Source organism: Streptopelia decaocto (genome assembly GCF_964273445.1).
Source record: "Streptopelia decaocto genome assembly, chromosome: 1".
Classification (NCBI taxonomy): Eukaryota; Metazoa; Chordata; class Aves; order Columbiformes; family Columbidae; genus Streptopelia; species Streptopelia decaocto.
In genome coordinates, this window is record NC_138663.1 from 83,096,052 (window position 1) to 83,116,167 (window position 20,116).

General features: G+C 39.4%; 1 protein-coding gene across 8 annotated transcripts in view; it reads left to right on the forward strand.

Annotated features, from left to right (window-relative positions):
* Nucleotides 1–20,116, forward strand: part of CRACR2A (calcium release activated channel regulator 2A) — a 67,485-nt gene that overhangs the window by 4,691 nt on the left and 42,678 nt on the right. For all 8 annotated transcript variants that reach the window (XR_014183105.1, XR_014183106.1, XM_082042961.1 and 5 more), the window contains exons 2-3: nt 9,376–9,614; nt 13,704–13,815. Coding sequence is in view for 6 of the 8 variants with exons in the window: in XM_082042961.1 (XP_081899087.1) it covers nt 9,447–9,614; nt 13,704–13,815 (280 nt within the window). In the remaining 2 variants the exon portion in view is untranslated. The remainder of the gene's footprint in view (nt 1–9,375; nt 9,615–13,703; nt 13,816–20,116) is intronic.

A 20,116-nucleotide genomic window follows, 5' to 3' on the forward strand; every position in this document is an offset into this window, starting at 1 on the left:
GATATAAAGACATAATTGATTCCACTGTCCATGACTTATCCATGCAGAAGCACCAGGATGCTTATGTCAAGAAGCTCAGTTAAAGACTTGGGAGCTCTCCAGGCAAAGATCTAACCAGGTCAGGCCTAGAGTTTTCACTCTGAATTTGATTTATTTTTTATCCTAAGAGAAAACAAAAAAATTAGTGATAAATATTTGCCTCAATTTCTAGGCTCCAGTGCCCTTTTCTTGGGTAGCTCTTCCCCATATTTAGTAAACTGAACCACCACAGGGTCAGGGTAAGCAAGGTAAAGGATAGCCTACTGGAAGTCTTGTCCAATCTGCCTCATTAGTTGCTATCAGATTTATTGTGTGTTGTGCTTCAGTCTCCTTCTGCTATGCTTCTGTATCGTGTTTGTTCTGTTCTGTCCCAAACTACCCCTTGCTATGATTTTTGCCAGACAGAAATGATGATACCTGTTGCATGGTGAGAAGTCACCACTTTTCTGAGCTGTGGTTAGAATATGTACCCATTTGAAGAGTCTGTGACCTCCTGAGAGCCACACCAGAAGATATTCTCTCTGTTTGCAGTATCATGCAATAGCCCCTTTTTCCTCACAATGGCTCATCTTATCCCTTAGTCTCACAGAGGCGTGACAAGAAAAGTGAACGGTGTTGTTGGGGAACTTCTGTTTGTTAGAGAGCAGCGTAAATGGGGGCAGGGATCCTATACAATTGCAAGAAATTATTGATGATTTTCAGGCAGATAAAAGGTTTTGATTTTTTTTTTTTTGAAGTTACATTTTAGCAAGGACTTTTGGAGGAAGCATAAAATTTCAAGTTTGTTTGTTTGTTTGTTTGGTTTTTTTTGTGAAAATGGTGTACTTTAAAGATGTTCTTGTCAACTAGATTTTACCAGCTGAAAGTAGCTCCATTTAGCAGTGAGTCATTAGGAAACACTGAAAGATAAGACAATTAAAAGGAACATATACTGCTTTACTTAAACTTTTCCAGGTCTTTACTTCATGGGGGGGTCGTCTGTTTCCAAAGCAAAAAATTTGTCAAAAATGGAATAGTTCATATGAATTGACAGTACCTTCTACCAGAACATTATGTTTCAGGTTACACCACTTAGTAATATAATGCTGTTATTAATACAGTTATTTGCATTTAATTTCAGTGCTTGGGACAATGCAACACATTAAATCAATGAGAACAGATGGAGTGAGCTCAGTTTAGACTTTGCCATGCTTCGAGTGTGTTGCATATATTGTAAGATACTCCTGTTTAAAAATAGCTTTTACTTCTTTGAACTAACATTTTATGTTTTGGAAAGAAGTCAAAATAATGGTGAAATAATTCTGTATAGTTCTATAATAGTTCTGATACAAGTTCTATAACTGTTAATGTCACCACTGTTTACATGGAAACATTTATAAAAACTAATGCTGCAGCCACAAATATTAGTCACAGTTATTGCTCAGAATACATAACTGGCCAAATTGTATTTGTATGCAGTAAGGATTGTTTTATAAGTTGGAGAAATAGTGACAGAATTTGTGGGGAAAACACACACTTAGATACACATTCACACTTATACCACCATCCTGCTCAGGTGTTAGGTAGGTCAACAGTTTCTTGAAGACTCAAGGTTCTTGCAATCAGCAGGCAGGCAAGGAATGAGAGGGAGAACAGGTCTTCCTGGAGACAGCGTCCTTGAATAAGGAAGGAGGTTGAAGGAGGGAAGGAGAGTGGCTCCTTGAAGCATGGAGAGACTACAGGCAGGGTGCTCTCACAGCTCTGGTGATCCTGTGATTATTCTGCAACACTGATTTCTGTGATTATAGTTTCCCCTCAATTCAGTGTCCTTTTATAAGAAGTTTGCATTTCCAGACAGTTCTTAGCCTTTAGTTTCTTAAATACATTAAAAAAGAAGCATCCAAAGCAGTGAAGCAAGAGGAAAAGATGCATTTCCACTAAAATCCTAACTACTTAGAGTACTACTTCTCAAGGAGCCTAGTAGCACTAAGCAGGTCAATTTAACTTCACCCTACCTTTTCAGTATGCTTCCCCTAGAACTGCTAATATTTAGGCAATAGAAATCAGAGAAGATAGTAGTGGAAGGGAAGTCAGAGGTTCTGTGATTCTTGTTGCCTACACATTAGTTGTTTTTCTTTAGTGTTTCCATATTGAAGGAGAAGGATGGGAATACATGAATCTGCCTGCTTGCTTTGCTCTTCTGTTACCTTTGGAAATCTGAATTTTAATACATGGATGATTTTATTTACTACTTCTGTAGAGGCCAGCAAGAAGCCAGACAGGCAATTTTCTTCTTCACCTGTGTGGGAAGCTAGCCTTTGGGAAAGGCTAATTTTCTTACAAACCCAGTGAAAACTAGTTGTTTGGGTGGAAATGCTACAAATAAAAAAGTTTAATGAGGACATGTTCAGCAGAGTGTTGGGATCCTGCATCGTTGTGCACGGAAATGACATAGTTTGGTTTTTTTCCCAACATTTGCATTTGTGCATTTATCTAGGTACCAATGCCACGTGGGGAGTGAATGATCTCTCTCTGAAGTCTTTGGTACCCTGTTTTGGAATAGTTAATGCTGTCACTTTAAGCATTTCTGTTGTTGTTGTTTGTTTGTTTTCCTGTTTTATATTTTGGAGACTATGCTTCTGATATATGACCTGGGTGGTTTTTTTTTTCTTCTTTAGTTTCAGGTATGTTTTTCTCCTTAAGCAGTCATCTGCTGAAAATAAGGAATTTCATTTATACAATTATGATATTTTCATAACCCACAACACCTTCTCCCAGGTCTTTTCCCTCTTTGATTTCTGCTCAACTCCCTTACCTTGAAATAAATTGGAAGTAATTTTATTAAAATCTGAAAACTTGTTGTGGTATCTAGGAAGCTTTGAGCTTGCATTATGTAGAATATCAAAGGACATGATCCTAATAGTTCTCTTGATCTTTAAAAGCTGTGGTCAGGGCTGGTTGGAGAGTTTCTATTAAGACTGTTTTTAAACAGAATTTGGTTCTCCCACACAAATATACTCACAGGAAAAAATTTCTACATAATTTAAAGTTTAGGGGTTTTTTTTGTTTTTTGTTTTTTTTTTTTTTTTAATCATGTATGCAGGCTTCCTTTGTTGCCTGCCTTTGCAGTTGCCCTGAAATTATTTTCTCATTATTTCAGACTATTCTGTTGTGGTCCCTCATAGGAACTCCAACCTGCCTCAGATCTCTTTTTCTCCACAGGTAAACTCCTCACACCCACCCCATGGTGCACTGTCTCCTAAGATGAAGAATCATGAGAGACTGTGTGCATCATGAGAGAAGTTACCTAGCCAGTGAATTCAGGCTGTGTGGAAGAAAAGAGGCTTTTATGATACATTTTGGTGCCTTTCTGAAGCAAAATCATGAGTCTTGCATGTTTTTACTTGAGAAGTCAAAATTGGAGGAATGAAAGTCCCATTTTTCATCTAGTTCAGTCCAGCTGTTAATATTTTTAGGTCAGACTTTATAAGGTTTCCATGAGAGCTTGAAGGGTAATTGTCTCAGCAGAGATTTTTTGGGGGGTGCACAACTTTGTATCTCTGATAGTTGCTTTAAATGTGGGACCTGAATTTTTACCTGTCATAAAATCTCTAAAAAAATGTCTAAAAGGAACATTGACTTCCACTGACCTATACATTTTTCTTAAGGAAGGATCATCTATGACTTTATTTGTAGATTTGTGTTTGGTCTGTTCTTCCATGATGGCAGTTGTGCTACCTTAGCAGTCAGTGATTGAGTTCTCTACTTTCTTTATCATTGCGTGGTTTTTTACATTTAGCATGTCTATCACGTTAAATACAAGAGTGTTACTTCTTGTGTATTGCATTATGTGTATGGGGAATATATTTCTCCAATCCTGTATCTATCAAACTTCTGTGGACTTGAGGATGGTTATTGTGCTCTCTTTGGTCTTAGCAGTCCTATTCCTCTTTCATTCTCTGTAGGTCCTGCTTTTATTGTTTATTCTTGATTTTTCATAAGTGGGTCACTTGGCCTTCATCGAGCTAAATGAATTACAACTTTCCAGATGAATTCGAAAGGATTCTACAACAGGGTTCACTCCTTGCCTGGATGAACACTTGTCCAAGGGTAGGGCACATTAATAGGGGAGGGAATGACTTATTTCAGCAGGCTTTTGCCAACTTAAAGAATTGTGGTGGTGTATTTTAGCAGCTTCAGAACCTTTTCAGCATAATGCTAAAAGATAACTAACTCTGACACAAAGTCAGTTCTGAAGAAATCCCTGTTCATGTGTCAGGCATACTACAGCTGTAGGTTATTTTAACAAAGATAATTTGGTTGTAGGAAAAAATATCTCTTGTAGCAAAAGTATGCAGTTTAATTTTTATTTTCCAGTGTTTATAAAACATTAATGTTGTCTCTTACAAGAGTGTTTTGTATAAATTCCTAGTGACCTCAGTAGTAAGTAAGCTTACTACATTTTTCTGTAGATTATTTGTGTTTTGAAGAGTGCTGCATAAAGTTTGTACCTATAGACAGATGCTAAAAAAATGTTTTACTGAAACCTAGAAACTCAGAGACATGAGCAGGTAAAACAGATCTGTAGGTTTTTTAACTATCACAGTTAGGGAGAATGGGATTTGTCAACCTCTTATGACTTATGAAATCTGTGGATCATCAGTTTTCTGTACCTGTAGAGTCTGGTGATTTACAGTACACCTGATTGGAAAATTATTATGAAAACATAATTTGAAATACTAACAGTGACCTGCCCTTTGCAGACCAGTCCAAAAATACCTCATAAAGCCCGCATCCTTGTTTACTATTATTTGGAGCTATGCTTGTTTGCATCAGCTCATGATACAACTTGTTTTGCATAGTGAAGTGTTTATTTGTATTATAGTTAAAATAATGGAAATAAAAGGTCTTTCAGAATAGTCTTTTGAATTTAGTAGCCTTTTGATTTCTAAAGGAGACGAATGAGTGAATTGAATGAATATGTTAATTAAAACTGGCATTGGAATCTAATTACATTGCTGATTCAGTAACGTGAGGCAAATTACAGTTTTAATCTTTCATGTTATTATCACCATTTTCAAAGTATCAGGACACTCCAGGAATTAAAATGAACTGTACCATTTTTGGAAGATGCCATAAGGATTAAGAATTTTAATGTATGTTCTAATTTAATTTTCTGCTATATTCAAGACGCTTGCTGTGCAGCAAGTTTTTATGATCTGTATGAAAGGTGGGGCAACTTGTAAGAAGGTGAGGCTCCTGTAAGGCATATAATTTCATTTTGTGGTATGGAAGTGTTTAGAAAGCATGGTCATGTTTTCTGAATCATACCTGTACTGTTTGGTAAATATAAACAGCTTTATCAAAATCTATATGGTTTTTTTTTTCCCACCATTTAAAATCTGTATTCATATTTCAGTTCTTTCACATGCAATTGACTGTCTATTACTTGCACATTTTTTTCTCTTTTATTTTTCTTAATGAAGTCTGATGAAATCTGCAGAAACAACAGGGACTAAGCATGATCGTGATCACTTGGTGTGTTCCTGCAGTTGTGGCCTTTTGAGAAATTGTTGAGATGTGAAAAAGAAAAATAAATATGTTACATCCAGTACACTTGGGACTTTGAGACAGATATTTTCAAGGCCATCTTTAGGCTGCACTTGTCCCACTGTTTTTTTTTATTTTAAACCTGTTTTTAAGTTAGTGTCACTGCACAGTTAAAACTGATGGCCTCATTTTGATTACCTCATACAATGGTGTCAATCCAGAATGAGATGTATTGAAGTAGGTGAAGTTTAAGTGTGTAAAGGCAGTATCAAAGGAGAATCTCATCCAGACTCTAGTCGGAATGTGGTTTGCAGTGGCCTTTCTATCTGATCCACTTGTGGGTAGCTATATGGAGTCAGAGCAAAGATTCATCTAGCTCATATACTATTTTTGAGACTGTCTAATATTGGAAACATCAGGAAAGAGATTAAGAAACCAGGTAATTATAGAATAATTTTGGTTGGAAAAGACTTTTAAGACCGTCTTTTAAACACCTCCAGGGATGGTAATGTTCTAATGCCTGATAACTCTTTCCATGAAGAAATTTTTCCTAATATCCCATCTAAACCTCTCCTGGCACAACTTGAGGCCATTTCGTCTCATCCTATCCCTTGCTACTTGGGAGAAGAGACAAACACACTCCATGCTACAACCTCCTTTCAGGTAGTTGAAGACAGTGATAAGGTCTCCCACTCAGCCTCCTTTTCTGCAGGCTCAACAGTCCCAGTTCCCTCAGCCGCTCCTCGTAAGACTTGTGCTCCAGAGCCTTCACCAGCTTCATCACCCTGCTCTGCGCTCTCTCCAGCATGTCAATGTCTTCCCTGTAGTGAAGGGCCCAAAACTGAACACGGTATTCAAGGTGGGGCCTCGCCAGTGCTGAGTACAGTGGGACGATCACTTTGCTCGTCCTTATGGCCACACTACTCTTGATGCACGTCATGATGCTGTTTGCCATATTGGCCACCTGGCCACATTGCTGGCTCATATTCAGCCAGCTGTTGACCAACCATTATTTCCAGATTATTTCCCACCATGCAGCTTTCCAGCCACTCTTCTGTGAGCCTGTAGCTCTGCATGGGGTTGTTGTGAGCCAAGTGCAGCACCCAGCACTTGGTCTTGTTGAACCTTATTCAATTGGCCTCACCCCAATGATCCAGCTGGTCCAGATCCCTCTGTAAAGCTTTCCTACCCTCCAGCAGATGAACACTCCCACCTAACTTGGTGTCATTGCCATCTTACTGAGGGTGCACTCGGTCCCCTCATCCAGATCATTGATAAAGAGATTAAACAGAACTGGCCTCAATGCTGACCCCTGGGGAACACCACTTGTGACAAGATGCCAAGTGGATTTGACTCCATTCACCACAACTCTGTGGGCCTGGCCATTCAGCCATTTTTTTACTCAGTGAAGAGTACAGCCATCCAAGCCATGAGCAGCCAGCTTCTCCGGGAGAATGCTGTGGGAATTGGCATCAAAGGCTTTACTGAAGTCTAAGTAGACAACGTCCGCAGCCTTTCCCTCATCCGCTTAGCGGGTCTCCTTGTCATGGAAGGAGATCAGGTTGGTCAAGCAGGACCTGCCTTTCATAAACCCATGCTGACTGGATCTGATTGCTTGGTCATCTCTATGTGCCATGTGATGGCACTCAGGATGATCTACCCTATGACCTTCCCTGCTACCAAGGTCAGAATGACAGGCCCGTAGTTTCCTGGATCCTCCCTCTGGACCTTCTTGTAGATGGGTGTCACATTTGCCAACTTCCAATCAACTGGCATCTCTCTAGTTAGCCAGGACTGCTGATAAATTATGGAAAGTTAAGTAGTGTTTTTTTCCTTCATGTATCTTCCCAGGTACTGATGGTTAGTCAAACTTTCTGAGCTAGAAAAAAAAAAAAGAGGAAGTGTACAGCTGTTCATGTAGCTGTGGTAGCCAAATGGCCCTTCTTGCCTCTGACCTATATTCCCTGGGACAGTATTTCTTAGCCTTGTTTAATTTTCTATGGCCTGCTTGGCTGCTGGCACATTTGCTCTGTCAGGCTTCTGTGCCTGTGTGGAGTGTGATGAGCCCCAGTGGAGGTCTCAGCTGCTGCAGCAATGAGCAGTGGCCCGTGCCTGGGAGGTGTGTGCAGGCAGAGGGACAACAGCTTGGTTCACACAGCTGGTCTCAGAGTTTATAAATCACCCCGGATTGCCATAAGTTAAAATTGAAGTATGACCCATTCTGAGGGGAGTTTCCTAAGGCATTCCTAAGGAGTTTCCTAAGGTATTTGGTATAGCCATTCTTTGCTTTTTTACTTACATGCAACATCGTAAGTCCAACAGCCTGGCCCATAGCTATTGGAGAAATCACTTTGTCATGGAAAGCCACAACAAGCTGCAAGTGTGACAAACTGTACATCTAAGAAGTTCGTGGAAGATGCTGTGTTTTAACAGGTATAAAGCACTGCCATGTTGAACTTAAGCACAGAATAAAGCAGACTCTGAGTTACTCTATCTGTGTGATCGAAGCCTTTTCTCCTTAAGAAGCTGAGTAGACAAGTTAGAGTTCATTTCCTCATCTTCTGCCTTTACATTCATGCAGTACTCTGAAGACAACATACATTTCAGGTTCAATAATTCTCACTGGCCTCTGTTGGAATTGTTCTAGATTGTGCCTGTCATGCTGTGCTCCTTTGCAATAGTTGAATGCCTCTCAAAATACTTCTCAAAATTATCAGACAAATTTGTGGCTACTTTAGGTAGACCTGTTTAGAAAAACAGAAATATGAATGCAAGATGCAGATACAAAGCAAAGTTGTTGTATGTCATCTGAGCACTAGTAGCTGTAAACATGTTCTTAGCTTGTCACAAATACACGGTACCTCAGTGAAACAGACTGTTTCTCTCTTTGTTTTACCAACATGATAATGAGTTGAAATCATACAGGGTGTCTTACAAACATCAGATGAGGCAGGACAACCCATGATTAGTCAATAGTACCTTTGAGCCCATCAGCTTTTGGGAAAGCCTCCTCCTTTTGTGTTGATTCTGTGTATCGTATAATTGTATAAGTTGGGAAAGGGAAAACTGTTTACATCTGACCTCCTAGAATGACTTTAAGATAAAATTATAGCCAAACATAAATACATACAAATATTTTCATGCAGGGGGTATAATACAAATTTTCACAGAGTCTCTTTAGAATGTGGTTAATTATGAAGTCTTCCCACCAAGTTCACTAGCAATTACTTATCCTTCACAGGTGGAAGTCAAAGCCTTAAGTAATAAGAATGAATCTAGGGAAATGATTCAGAATTCCATAATCTGATATTTTTCTCTTAATTATGCTTAATTGATTTAAAAACTGGGATCCATCACATTCATCAATCACATTCCATTCTATAGCTATCATATGAAGTGTATGGCAAATCACTGGATGCAAATCATGATACGTGGTATTACAGTGATCAGAGTCAAAAGGATATCCGCTGAATACTTGTAGTGACCTTATTTTTTCATTTACCCATATTTCTTGTGTTTTCTTGTTCACGTTAATTGATTGTCTATATTTCTTGTTAAACTGGCTGATTTTGCTTTGAGATTCTTTTTCAGAGCTAGTTTTGTCTTCTCCTTCACTCAAACTCTCCTGTTCTTATTCGTTTTCCCATTTGCAATGTCTTTAGTGTAGCCCATCAAGGGCAGGCATTTTCAAAAAGCTTTTTCTTTTTCTAAGCTTTAGTGACTAATTAAAGAGATGATTGCTAAGATATAGTGGAAAGCAATATTAAGAGGGCCTGATTTATTATTTTCCTTACCTTCCATGTATAGGTTTCAGATCAGAATTTGTGAGTAAATGGGACAGCAGCATCCCAAAGTATTCTTGTGCTGAGATTGTGACAATGGACATAATACAAGGAGACTGTGCCAGTTCTGCAGTACCAGGACATACAGAGAGGAGCAAGACTGGAGAAGAAGACCCAGGACTAACTGTGGTTGGAAAAGCACATGAGTTCTTTCAGATTTGTGATCTGGAAGGCAAAGGCTTCATCACTCGTCAAGACATGCAGGTAAACCAAAATTGGCTATGTGAAATGCACAGTGAGAAAGGTTCCTAATGCCCTTAATGAGTTGAGAATTATTAATTTAGAGTAAAAAATTGTAACACGCACCTGATAACTTTAAAGAGATATGTAGGATTTAAACTAATCTCTTTGAAGTCTTACATAATGCTTGCATTTGTTTTCTCAGACAAAACAACAAAAAAGTGGAAAATCAAAGTAAGTGAAGTTTAAAAAAATGACCCAGGAACTTAATTCCATTCTTGTTGAGAAAGTTTAAGCTCCAGAAAATTAATTACTTTGTGGTTTGCTACAGCATCATTAATGTATTCAGTCCACCAATTTTATCCTTCTGTGTTTTTAGCAAAATTGTGTAAATAAAGTCTTTCATTTTGGTTTCACCTGCCAGGTAATGGTGAACTCTCAGCTGGAACACATATATATGTAGAAAGTATAGAGGAACAGTATTTTAGCATTATTTGGTGTTCACAATAATCTGAGGGTCTGAAATCTGATTTGTTGAAAATGTTGATAAAAAAAAGCAACTACGTAACAAAATCTTTTGAAAGTGGGATTGAGTGCATACTGCAGAAATAATGATTTGAACCAGTATGTGGCAGAAAACGAGAAAGTACTCATGCTTGACAAGCAAAGCATTATTTTTCATCTTACAATTTCAATATGGATCTAAGTGTCTGGTGTATTTAGATACATAAATAAGGGTGCTCAAAACACCTGAGAAGATCTTTCTTTATATTTGCTTTTATTTTCTGCTGATTCAATTAAAAATAATGTTACTAATACAGACATTATGAAGATACTGGATTATCCTAATTCCACTCAACACTTCAGTAAATCAAGAGTAATTCGGCTGAAATCAATGCATTCCCATTGACAAAAGCTGGGGTGAGACCCATTTCCTCCATTTGACTTTACATTAATTTAGTGACAGTGAATAAAAATTTTAAATGAAAGTCTTTTACATTAGTTCCAGCAATTCAGACACCCTGATTCTTTGAAGCTAGCTATGGTTTTCTCAGTGTCCCTTCTTCCTTTCAATTCAGTAGTGGATTAATAGAGATTTACTTGGACACGAGTTGACAGTAACATATGATGTTTTCTAATGGATTTGGTACCCATTATTTTAGTAATATAGAAAATAATGATGTACTGAACAACTATACATTAGACATATATTGTTACAGTTATTAATTATGCTTGATTCAAATGTCTAGTTAACTAGAATTGCAAACATGAGTTTGAAATCAGTATAACTGATTTTGATGGCACTTTTCATGATGTTCACTCCCTATAGCAAAGACATAAATCAATAAAGTAAATCAGTTTTTTCCTTAAAAGGTACCAAGTGTTGATGACTTTTGCATCCTGTTGTTTGTTAGTTCATTACTACTTACCATTAACAAAGCATTCCTTCAAATCCAGAATGCTAACATTAAGCTTTTAAATCTTAATCATGTGATATGAGGCATGCCTTTCTACAGAGTGCTGAGTATCTAAAAAGTGCTGAATATCTAAAATCCAACTTCAGTAGAACAGATCTTCCAAACAAAGTTTTCAGGTGTGTCTAAAATATAGTAATTATATCAAAGATTTACTCCTTCGTAATTATGTCATGCTGAGATTATGTTAATACTGGTTGTTCTGAATTTTTCATTCAGTTTCAAAATATCAAATAGTCTCCATTTTCAAACAAAAAAGGTTTTCTGAAATTGCAAGAAAGCAAATTCTATCTGAAACTTGAAATCACAGCTTTGCACTTTGGGCCTTGAGTTTATAATGAATAATGAGAATTAGTATTGTAAAATGTTTTGGTTTAATACACATAGCAGAATTTGGTTCAGATCTTGCTCTTAGCTATCTGACCTCTGTCTTTATTTAGCAGAGTAAAAGCATGTTATTTTCAGATAAGTAAGCATAGACATCATGAACGCACAGAGCACACTGAGTGACAATGCAGATAATTTCTCTTTAAGCTCCAGTGGTATCTTTGGATATTGTTTTTTGATTGTTTTATTATTTTTAGGAGCCTTGTATCAAAAGGATCTATTTTTTTACAGTAAGCCCCAAATGAGCAAATAAACAGTTATGAGACCAATGATAACATTTAGTTTTCCTAACCAAAAAAACAACCAACCAAACAACCAACCAAACAAACACAAAAAAACCCCACAATTTTTTTGAAGAATAAAAGCAAGAGGTTGGGAAAACATTGGCTTAATCTCAGTAACAATGGTAAGTGTGGCCCCAGTTCATCAAAGTCAGTAAATTATCCTCGGGGAATTTTGGTACATTCTTCAAAATCTAATTTTTTCATATTTTTTCAAGAAGATGCAAGTAACTTTGGTGTTTTCTACTGCAAAATTCCCATAGTTTGCTTCAGAATATGAACCCTTCAATATGGCTCTCCAGATGTAGTTGGTAAAGCATATCTTTATCAGGTAGTTTTGTAGCAAGACCCACAAACAGTTGTATAGGAATAGCAGGTGAGTCTATGTTTATGATATGGCCAGAAGGGGACAGCCAGTTCTCAAGAAACACTCCTTCAGCAGGTCCCAAAGATCTGGCAGTAGAAGCACAGTTTCTGCTTTTGTAAGTGTAGGCTGTAAGAATTTTACAAGACAAGCTAATTTTAAGAAGTTTCCTTTTAAAATCAAACGCTTTGAGAAGATGTGTGTGTTTAAATGAGAAACTGATAATAAGTCAGGTGTATCACTGATGACATAACTCATACTGAATGTACATCAGTTTTCCTTAGTTTTTTTGGAAGCAGGCAACAATGCACAATTAATCCTGCTCAGAAAGCAGGGGACTTGGGGGGCACTTGAGGACTATTCCAGATAGTTCTGTGCTTTAGGAGCTCCATTCCTTTCCCTTCTCAAGATCACCTTGGAATTCCTTTTAAATGCTCTTCTCTTCAATTCATACAGGTTTATAATTTACACCTTAAAACCTTCACTGCAGCCAGGGAAGTCCTGATTAATGCCCTTATCCAATTCTTACCTTGACTACATGCTTGATATATTGAGTATTGGTTTCTGTTGTTCATGGGTTGTGGGAGAGACTTCCTTTGGCCTTAAATCCCTTCCCCATGGTGGAAGAGATTAGCACTTTTGTTCTGATGAACTTTATCAACCTATTAGCTTGCAATTTTAATATGTTGTATACACAGTAGGAGTTCAGGGAAGGGATTAAAATACAAACTAATAAAGCCGTGTATATTTATATTGCTTCCCAAGCTGAGGAAAGGTTTCAGTCTTCCTAGTGCTGTCTCCCAGTGGAAATCCTTGCTATTATAGTTTGCCACTCCTCTCCTGTTTCTGGGAGGTTCTGTCTATACTGTTAAAAGAATTACAGTAAAACCATTAGGGCCAGATTTAAGGACCTTTTTTTTTTTTTTTTTCTTTTTATGCCTGTCTTTAGATTCTCAGGAAAAAATAAGTGATTTTGTGGTGCTAGTTTCATGAAGTTTTGTCTCTTTTGGTCTACATATTGCATTTCAGAAGTAGACAGTCATGAACTACATTTAACTCACTACAGGAGCAGGATGTTTGCTCCTTGGAGCATGCAGCTTTCTTAGCTTTGTTTATTTATTTATTTATTTATTTATAAATTTTAAAGCAGCTTCAATTAGAACAGTATACCCGCTAGAATGTTCTTGTTTAGAGAGGCTCTTGCTTGACTGCATGACATAGAAGGAGCTAGCCATACAGTTTGGCTAGCAGGTTTGTCCAGCTGCATGATAATCACGACATTTCACGGAGATAATCAAGGCATTTCACCAGGATGCTGAGACTCCACCTCAAATTCTACCTCTTCTCTGTATGATTGGAATCTGCGTCACAACAGATTGTTCTCATTGTTCAGTTGTAAAGGGTTCATAAAGGCAAATAATGAAGTCATAAAAGCATATCTCCCTCAGCCGATGTTGTTTAACCCTCTGATGTATTTGAATTTTCACTCTGGGAAACAAAAGGACCTATCCTTCTGTATTGTGGATGTTCTGCAGAATTTAGTTTTCATCTCTACTAGTACTTCCTGTAGTACTGTGTAAATTTGCTGCATGTCTTGTCATTTCAGAGACTGCATCCTCAGTTACCTCTTAGCCTGGAAGAGCTTGAAAAAGTTTTTGTTACATTGGATGCTGATGGCAATGGCTCACTTACCCCAAAGGAGTTCACCACAGGATTCAGTGAGTATGGAAAGCATGTCTTCTGTATAGACCATTATTAATGTTCTGTACTTTCCACATCAATAAAGAAGCATTTTACCTTAACTGTACACTTAAGGACGTGCACGGGGAGCCAGACTGTTCCCTAGATGTAGCAGATATACGTAACAGCTGAAGATGTGGTCAAATTATGTCTATAGACAAAGGGCTCCAGAATCTTTCTCCGCTGTGTAAATGACAAGCCATAGCACAATATGAGGCATACGATGTAACTATCTGAATTACACCGGTTTTAAGGTGTGGTGTAGATCTGTGAACAAATTTTGTAACAAATTTTGTTTTCCATTGGGGAAAATATATCTTATGTTTTATATCATACTAGGCCATAAGACCTAAGAGATACTTAACTTTATCTCTAAGACTAATGTCAGATGATGTTGAAAATGTGCTAATACAACTGTCCTTACAGCTGTGGGAATGCTTTCTACAACAAATTAATTCTTCAAATTATGTTAATGTCGCGGTTGAGACGGACAAACGACATGGACCAAGTTCTTTCAAGATGAAAGTAATAGGTGCCATTTATTGTTACAAGTGCATTTTTATACAATTCTACCAGTTCATGTGTCTTTTCACTATTGGTTACAAGTTACAGCACTAACATCTCATTGGTTAATTTTGCTATCATCCATGTTATTCTTCTATCCCCTTCTCTCTCACGGGTATATCTCTCCTTTCTCACGGGTACAACTCCATACCTCCGGATACTCCTTTACTCCCATCTTTCTCAAGGGTAAATCTTAATATCTTCAAGGCTGATCTCTACTCCCATATTTTCTGTCAAGGATTCCACAGACCCGCTGCAGTTTCCCACATGTTACTTTATTTCAAAACAAAACAGGATGAGGCAATTATTATTACTGCATGATGGGAGATTGTAAGTTCTTTGTAACTCCCTGCTTTGCAACAGCACTCTTACTGTCATGTTCCCTGTGTTTGTGAAAGAGTTGTTTTCTCCCCATCTGTTTTCAACGAGGTGACAATGTTAGTGAGACTGTTTGGTTATTTAGGCAGAATCAATTTTGTACTTGAATTTTAGCTCTGCTGACTATAAGCATCAATTTTAAGCATTTTCTCTGGAAAATGGAATCTCTTCTATGTGTGAATTGTAATATAAATTTCCATTTAAATACTACGTATAGGCCCAGCAAATGGCACCTTCATTTTTGTTTGCAAATCATCAATCATTTTGAAATTTTAATTCTCTTATGTCCTACCTCTCCCATCTTAGAGCTAGATCGAGAATCTTAATAAAGAGTATGCTTTAATCTGCAAATTGCTGTCATTTAAAAATGAAATAATGTATTACTGCCTTATTTTTGTAGGTAGATTATACATATTTCTTAGTTAAATGAAGATTATTTACATAAGTAAACCCTGGAAAAGCAAAATTTTCTGTGCAGGGAACAGCTCCAGAGCCTGGGGGTTCCTCCTGCCCAGCTACTGGAGCACAGTCTAGAGACCCAGGTGGATGTGGTTGCTGCTTTGCTGTTTGCAGGGTCAACTTGTAGTGAAGTTAAACATGTATCCCAGAGACACCCACACATGCACACACACAGATACATGAAGAACATGGATATGGCAGGCTACACAGGCTGCCACAGACAAGGCACTGCCTTCCAAAGCACCTGTGTAGAGGAAGGGAGGTGAAGGAGAGAAAATCAGGCACAGCAGAGAGAAACTTGGAGGGTGGCATGGCAACATTTGGTGGATGGGGTGCTAGTGAGGTCCCTCGGTCTGCAGGCTCAGTGGAGATAGGGGATCAAGAGCTGTGTGGCAGCAAAAACACAAGGCTTATTGATGTGTTAGAAACCATGGAAGCACCTGAGAATGGTCATGTAGGATTTAGGGCTCTTCCCCCCAGAAAGGTGACGGGATCAACAGCCCAACTGAAGTGCATCTATACCAATGCACACAGCATGGGCAACAAACAGGAGAAGCAGCAGAAAGACTATGATATAGTTGCCATCACAGAAACATGGAGGGGCAACTCATACAACTGCAATAGATTGCTATAAGCTTTTCAGAAGGGATAGGCAAAAAAGGAGAGAAGGTGGGATTATGGGAGTGTTTATGGGTAAGAATCAGGGGGAAGGCCAACAAGGCAAGGTATCCTGTTGGGAGTCTGTTACAGACCACCCAACCAGGATAAAGAGGCAGATGAAATATTCTACAAGCAGTTGGGAGAAGTGTTATGATCACTAGCCCTTGTTCTCCTGGGGAACTTCAGCTTACCATATGTCTGGTGGAAATAAAATGTGGCAGAGAGGAAACAGTTTAGGAGGCTCCTGGAGTGTGTGGAACACAACTTTCCTGACACAGCTGGTCAGTGAGCCGACAAGGGGAAGTACCCCACTGGACCTGTTATTTGTGAACAGAGAAGGACTTCTGGGTGATTTGATGGTGGAGGCCATCTTGGGCATAGCAATCACGAAATGATAGTTTTCAGTTCTTGGAGGAACATCAGCAGAACTGCTATCTCGTACTTCTGGAGGGCAGGCTTTGACCTCTTCAGGAAACTGGTTGACAGAATCCCTTGGAAGGCAGTCCTGAAGGGCAAAGGAGCCCTGGAAGGCTGGTTGCTCTTTGAGAAGGAAATCTTCACAGCGCAGGAGCAAGTTGTCCCCATGTGCTGGAAAGTGAGCTGGCAGGGAAGAAGACTGACCTGGCTGAACAGAGCTTTGGCTGGAACTCAGGAATAAAAGGAGGCAGTCCACTCAGGAGGACTACAAGGATGCTGTGAAGTTATGCAGGGAGAAAATTAGAAGGGCCAAAGCCCAACTAGAGCTGAATCTGGCTACTGCAGTAAAAGGCAAAAAAAAAGTTTCAGTAAACACATTCACAACAAAAGGAGGTCTAAGGAGAATCTCCACCCTCTAGTGGTTGCGATAGGAAACACAGTGACAGAGGATGAGGGAAAAGCTGAGGTACTCACTGCCTTCTATGCCTCAGTCTTTAATAGTAAGACCAGTTGTGCTTTAGGTACCCAGCCCCCTGAGCCAGAAGACAGGGATGGGGAACAAAATGAAGCCCCAGTAATCCAAAAGGAAACGGTTAGCGACCTGCTACACCACTTAGATGTGCACAAGTCTATGGGGCCACATGGGATCCATCCAAGTGTTCTGAGGGAGCTGGCAGAGGTCCTCACCAAGCCACTTTCCATCATTTATCAGCATTTATCTAACTAGGGAGGTGCCAGTTTACTGGAAGTTGGCAAATGTGATGCTCACCTACAACAAGGGCCAAGAGAAGGATCCAGGTAATTACAGGCCTGTCAGTCTGACCTTGGTAGCAGGGAAGGTCATGGGGTAGATCATCCTGAGTGCCATCACATGGCACATAGAGACGACCAAACAATCAGATCCAGTCAGCATGGGTTTATGAAAGGCAGGTCCTGCTTGACCAACCTGATCTCCTTCCATGACAAGGAGACCCGCTAAGCGGATGAGGGAAAGGCTGCGGACGTTGTCTACTTAGACTTCAGTAAAGCCTTTGATGCCAATTCCCACAGCATTCTCCCGGAGAAGCTGGCTGCTCATGGCTTGGATGGCTGTACTCTTCACTGAGTAAAAAAATGGCTGAATGGCCAGGCCCACAGAGTTGTGGTGAATGGAGTCAAATCCACTTGGCATCTTGTCACAAGTGGTGTTCCCCAGGGGTCAGCATTGAGGCCAGTTCTGTTTAATCTCTTTATCAATGATCTGGATGAGGGGACCGAGTGCACCCTCAGTAAGATGGCAATGACACCAAGTTAGGTAGGAAAGCTTTACAGAGGGATCTGGACCAGCTGGATCATTGGGGTGAGGCCAATTGAATAAGGTTCAACAAGACCAAGTGCTGGGTGCTGCACTTGGCTCACAACAACCCCATGCAGAGCTACAGGCTCACAGAAGAGTGGCTGGAAAGCTGCATGGTGGGAAATAATCTGGAAATAATGGTTGGTCAACAGCTGGCTGAATATGAGCCAGCATTGTGCCCAGGTGGCCAAAAAGACCAATAGCATCCTGGCTTGTATCAAGAGTAGTGTGACTAGCAGGACTAGCAAAGTGATCGTCCCACTGTACTTTGCACTGGCAAGGCCCCACCTTGAATACCGTGTTCAGCTTTGGGCCGTTCACTACAGGAAAGACATTGATGTGCTGGAGAGAGCGCAGAGCAGGGTGATGAAGCTGGTGAAGGCTCAAGGCACAAGTCTTACGAGGAGCGGCTGAGGGAACTGGGACTGTTTAACCTGCAGAACAGGAAGCTGAGTGGGAGACCTTATCACTGTCTTCAACTACCTGAAAGGAGGCTGTACCATGGAGTGTGTTTGTCTCTTCTCCCAAGTAGCAAGGGATAGGATGAGATGAAAGGGCCTCAAGTTGTGCCAGGGGACGTTTAGATTGCATACTCGGAAAAATTTCTTCACAGAAAGGGTTATCAGGCATTAGAACAGGCTGCCCAGGGAAGTGGTGGAATCACCATCCATGGAGGTGTTTAAAATATGTATAGATGAGGTTCTTAGCGGCATAGTTCAATGACTGTTTTAGGTTAACAGTAAAACTTGATGATCTTAAAAGTCTTTTCCAACAAAAATGATTCTATGAAAATATAAGCATAGACAGTGCTGAGCATGCTACATTTTAACCTGCTACACAAGATTGACAGTTATTTTGTAAGGATCCCAGGCTAGGTAGTCATTCATTTGGTTAGGTGATGATTCCTTGTAGAAGCAGAAGCTGTACTACATAAAAGCTACTTTAGAAAAATAAAGAATGGATAAAGCAGAGTAGTGTCTGGATAAAACTTGTATTGCACCAATTAGAATGGGGGAATTTCATTTATATTTCTAAATGGTGACAAATCCGAAATTTACTGTAACATCTCTGCAATCTATTCTGCTCTTGACATGCATAGCCAAGTGCTATAAGAAAAAAATGCATGATAGAGTAGATAAAACTGTAAAACCACACCAGTATTTCTGTTTTCTCAGGTCTATAATAACTTCTGTACTGGAATTTAAGTACAGCCAAAGATCCTTTGCAGAAAATCACAATACCCCTTTTACCTATATTTAAATATTCTGACTTGCAGATGTTCAAATAAAACAGCTGACATGTTTAGAATTTGATGGAATGTATCTGGTCTTCTCCAGCTGAGCACAAGTGCATTCCAAGGGCAACAAAGGTGATCGAGGGAGTGGAGCATCTCCCTTATGAGGAAAGGCTGATGGAGCTGGGTCTCTTTAGTTTGGAGAAGAGGAGACTGAAGGGTGACCTTATTAATGTTTACAAATATAAAAAGGGTGAGTGTCATGAGGATGGAGCCAGGCTCTTCTCGGTGACAACCAACGGTAGGACAAGGGGTAATGGGTTCAAACTGGAACACAAGAGGTTCCACTTAAATTTGAGAAGAAACTTCTTCTCAGTAAGGGTAACAGAGCACTGGAACAGGCTGCCCAGGGGGGTTGTGGAGTCTCTGACTCTGGAGACATTCAAAACCTGCCTGGACATTTTCCTGTGTGACCTCATTTAGGTGTTCCTGCTCTGGCAGGAGGATTGGACTAGATGATCTTTCAAGGTGCCTTCCAATCACTAACGTTCTGTGATTCTGTGGTTCTGTGATTATTCATGTGGCAATTTCACTTCTGCATCCTCACTGTACAGCTACTGTAATTCTTCCTTTCTTTTTATGGATGTAGCTGTTTATTTTAGTATTCTTTGCAAGTCTCAGTATTTTTGACTCTCTTATCTATATGTATACTTTTTATCTCTAGTTCTAAGATAGTTTCAAGCATCATCTGTTTGTTAATTTACTCGAACCCTCAGACCAGTTGAGTTCAGTAATATCTATTCTTGCGTAGCTTCATGTTTAATTTAAACTGAATGAACTAATTTATCAATCCATGGTTATTTCTAATAATCAATTATTTATGGTGTTCTCAACACTTACTAGAGCAAATACAAGGTAACATCATGTGTTGTTGGCTAGTGAAAAATTGTTGAGAAAGTCTCATGACTTTCATGAAAGTCTCTCATGACTATGATGTGATGTCAAAAGCCAGAAATATATGAATCACAGAACCATAGAATAGTTGCAGTTAAAAGGGACCTCTGGAGGTTGTCAGGTCCAAAGTGCCTGCTCATGCAGGGTCACCTCAAGCCAGTTGCCCAGGGCTACATCCAGATGGCTTTTGAATATCTCCAAGGGGTTAGACTCCACAACCTCCCTGGGCAACCTGTGGCAGTATTGGTTACTCTCAGTAGAAAAGTGTTTGCTGATA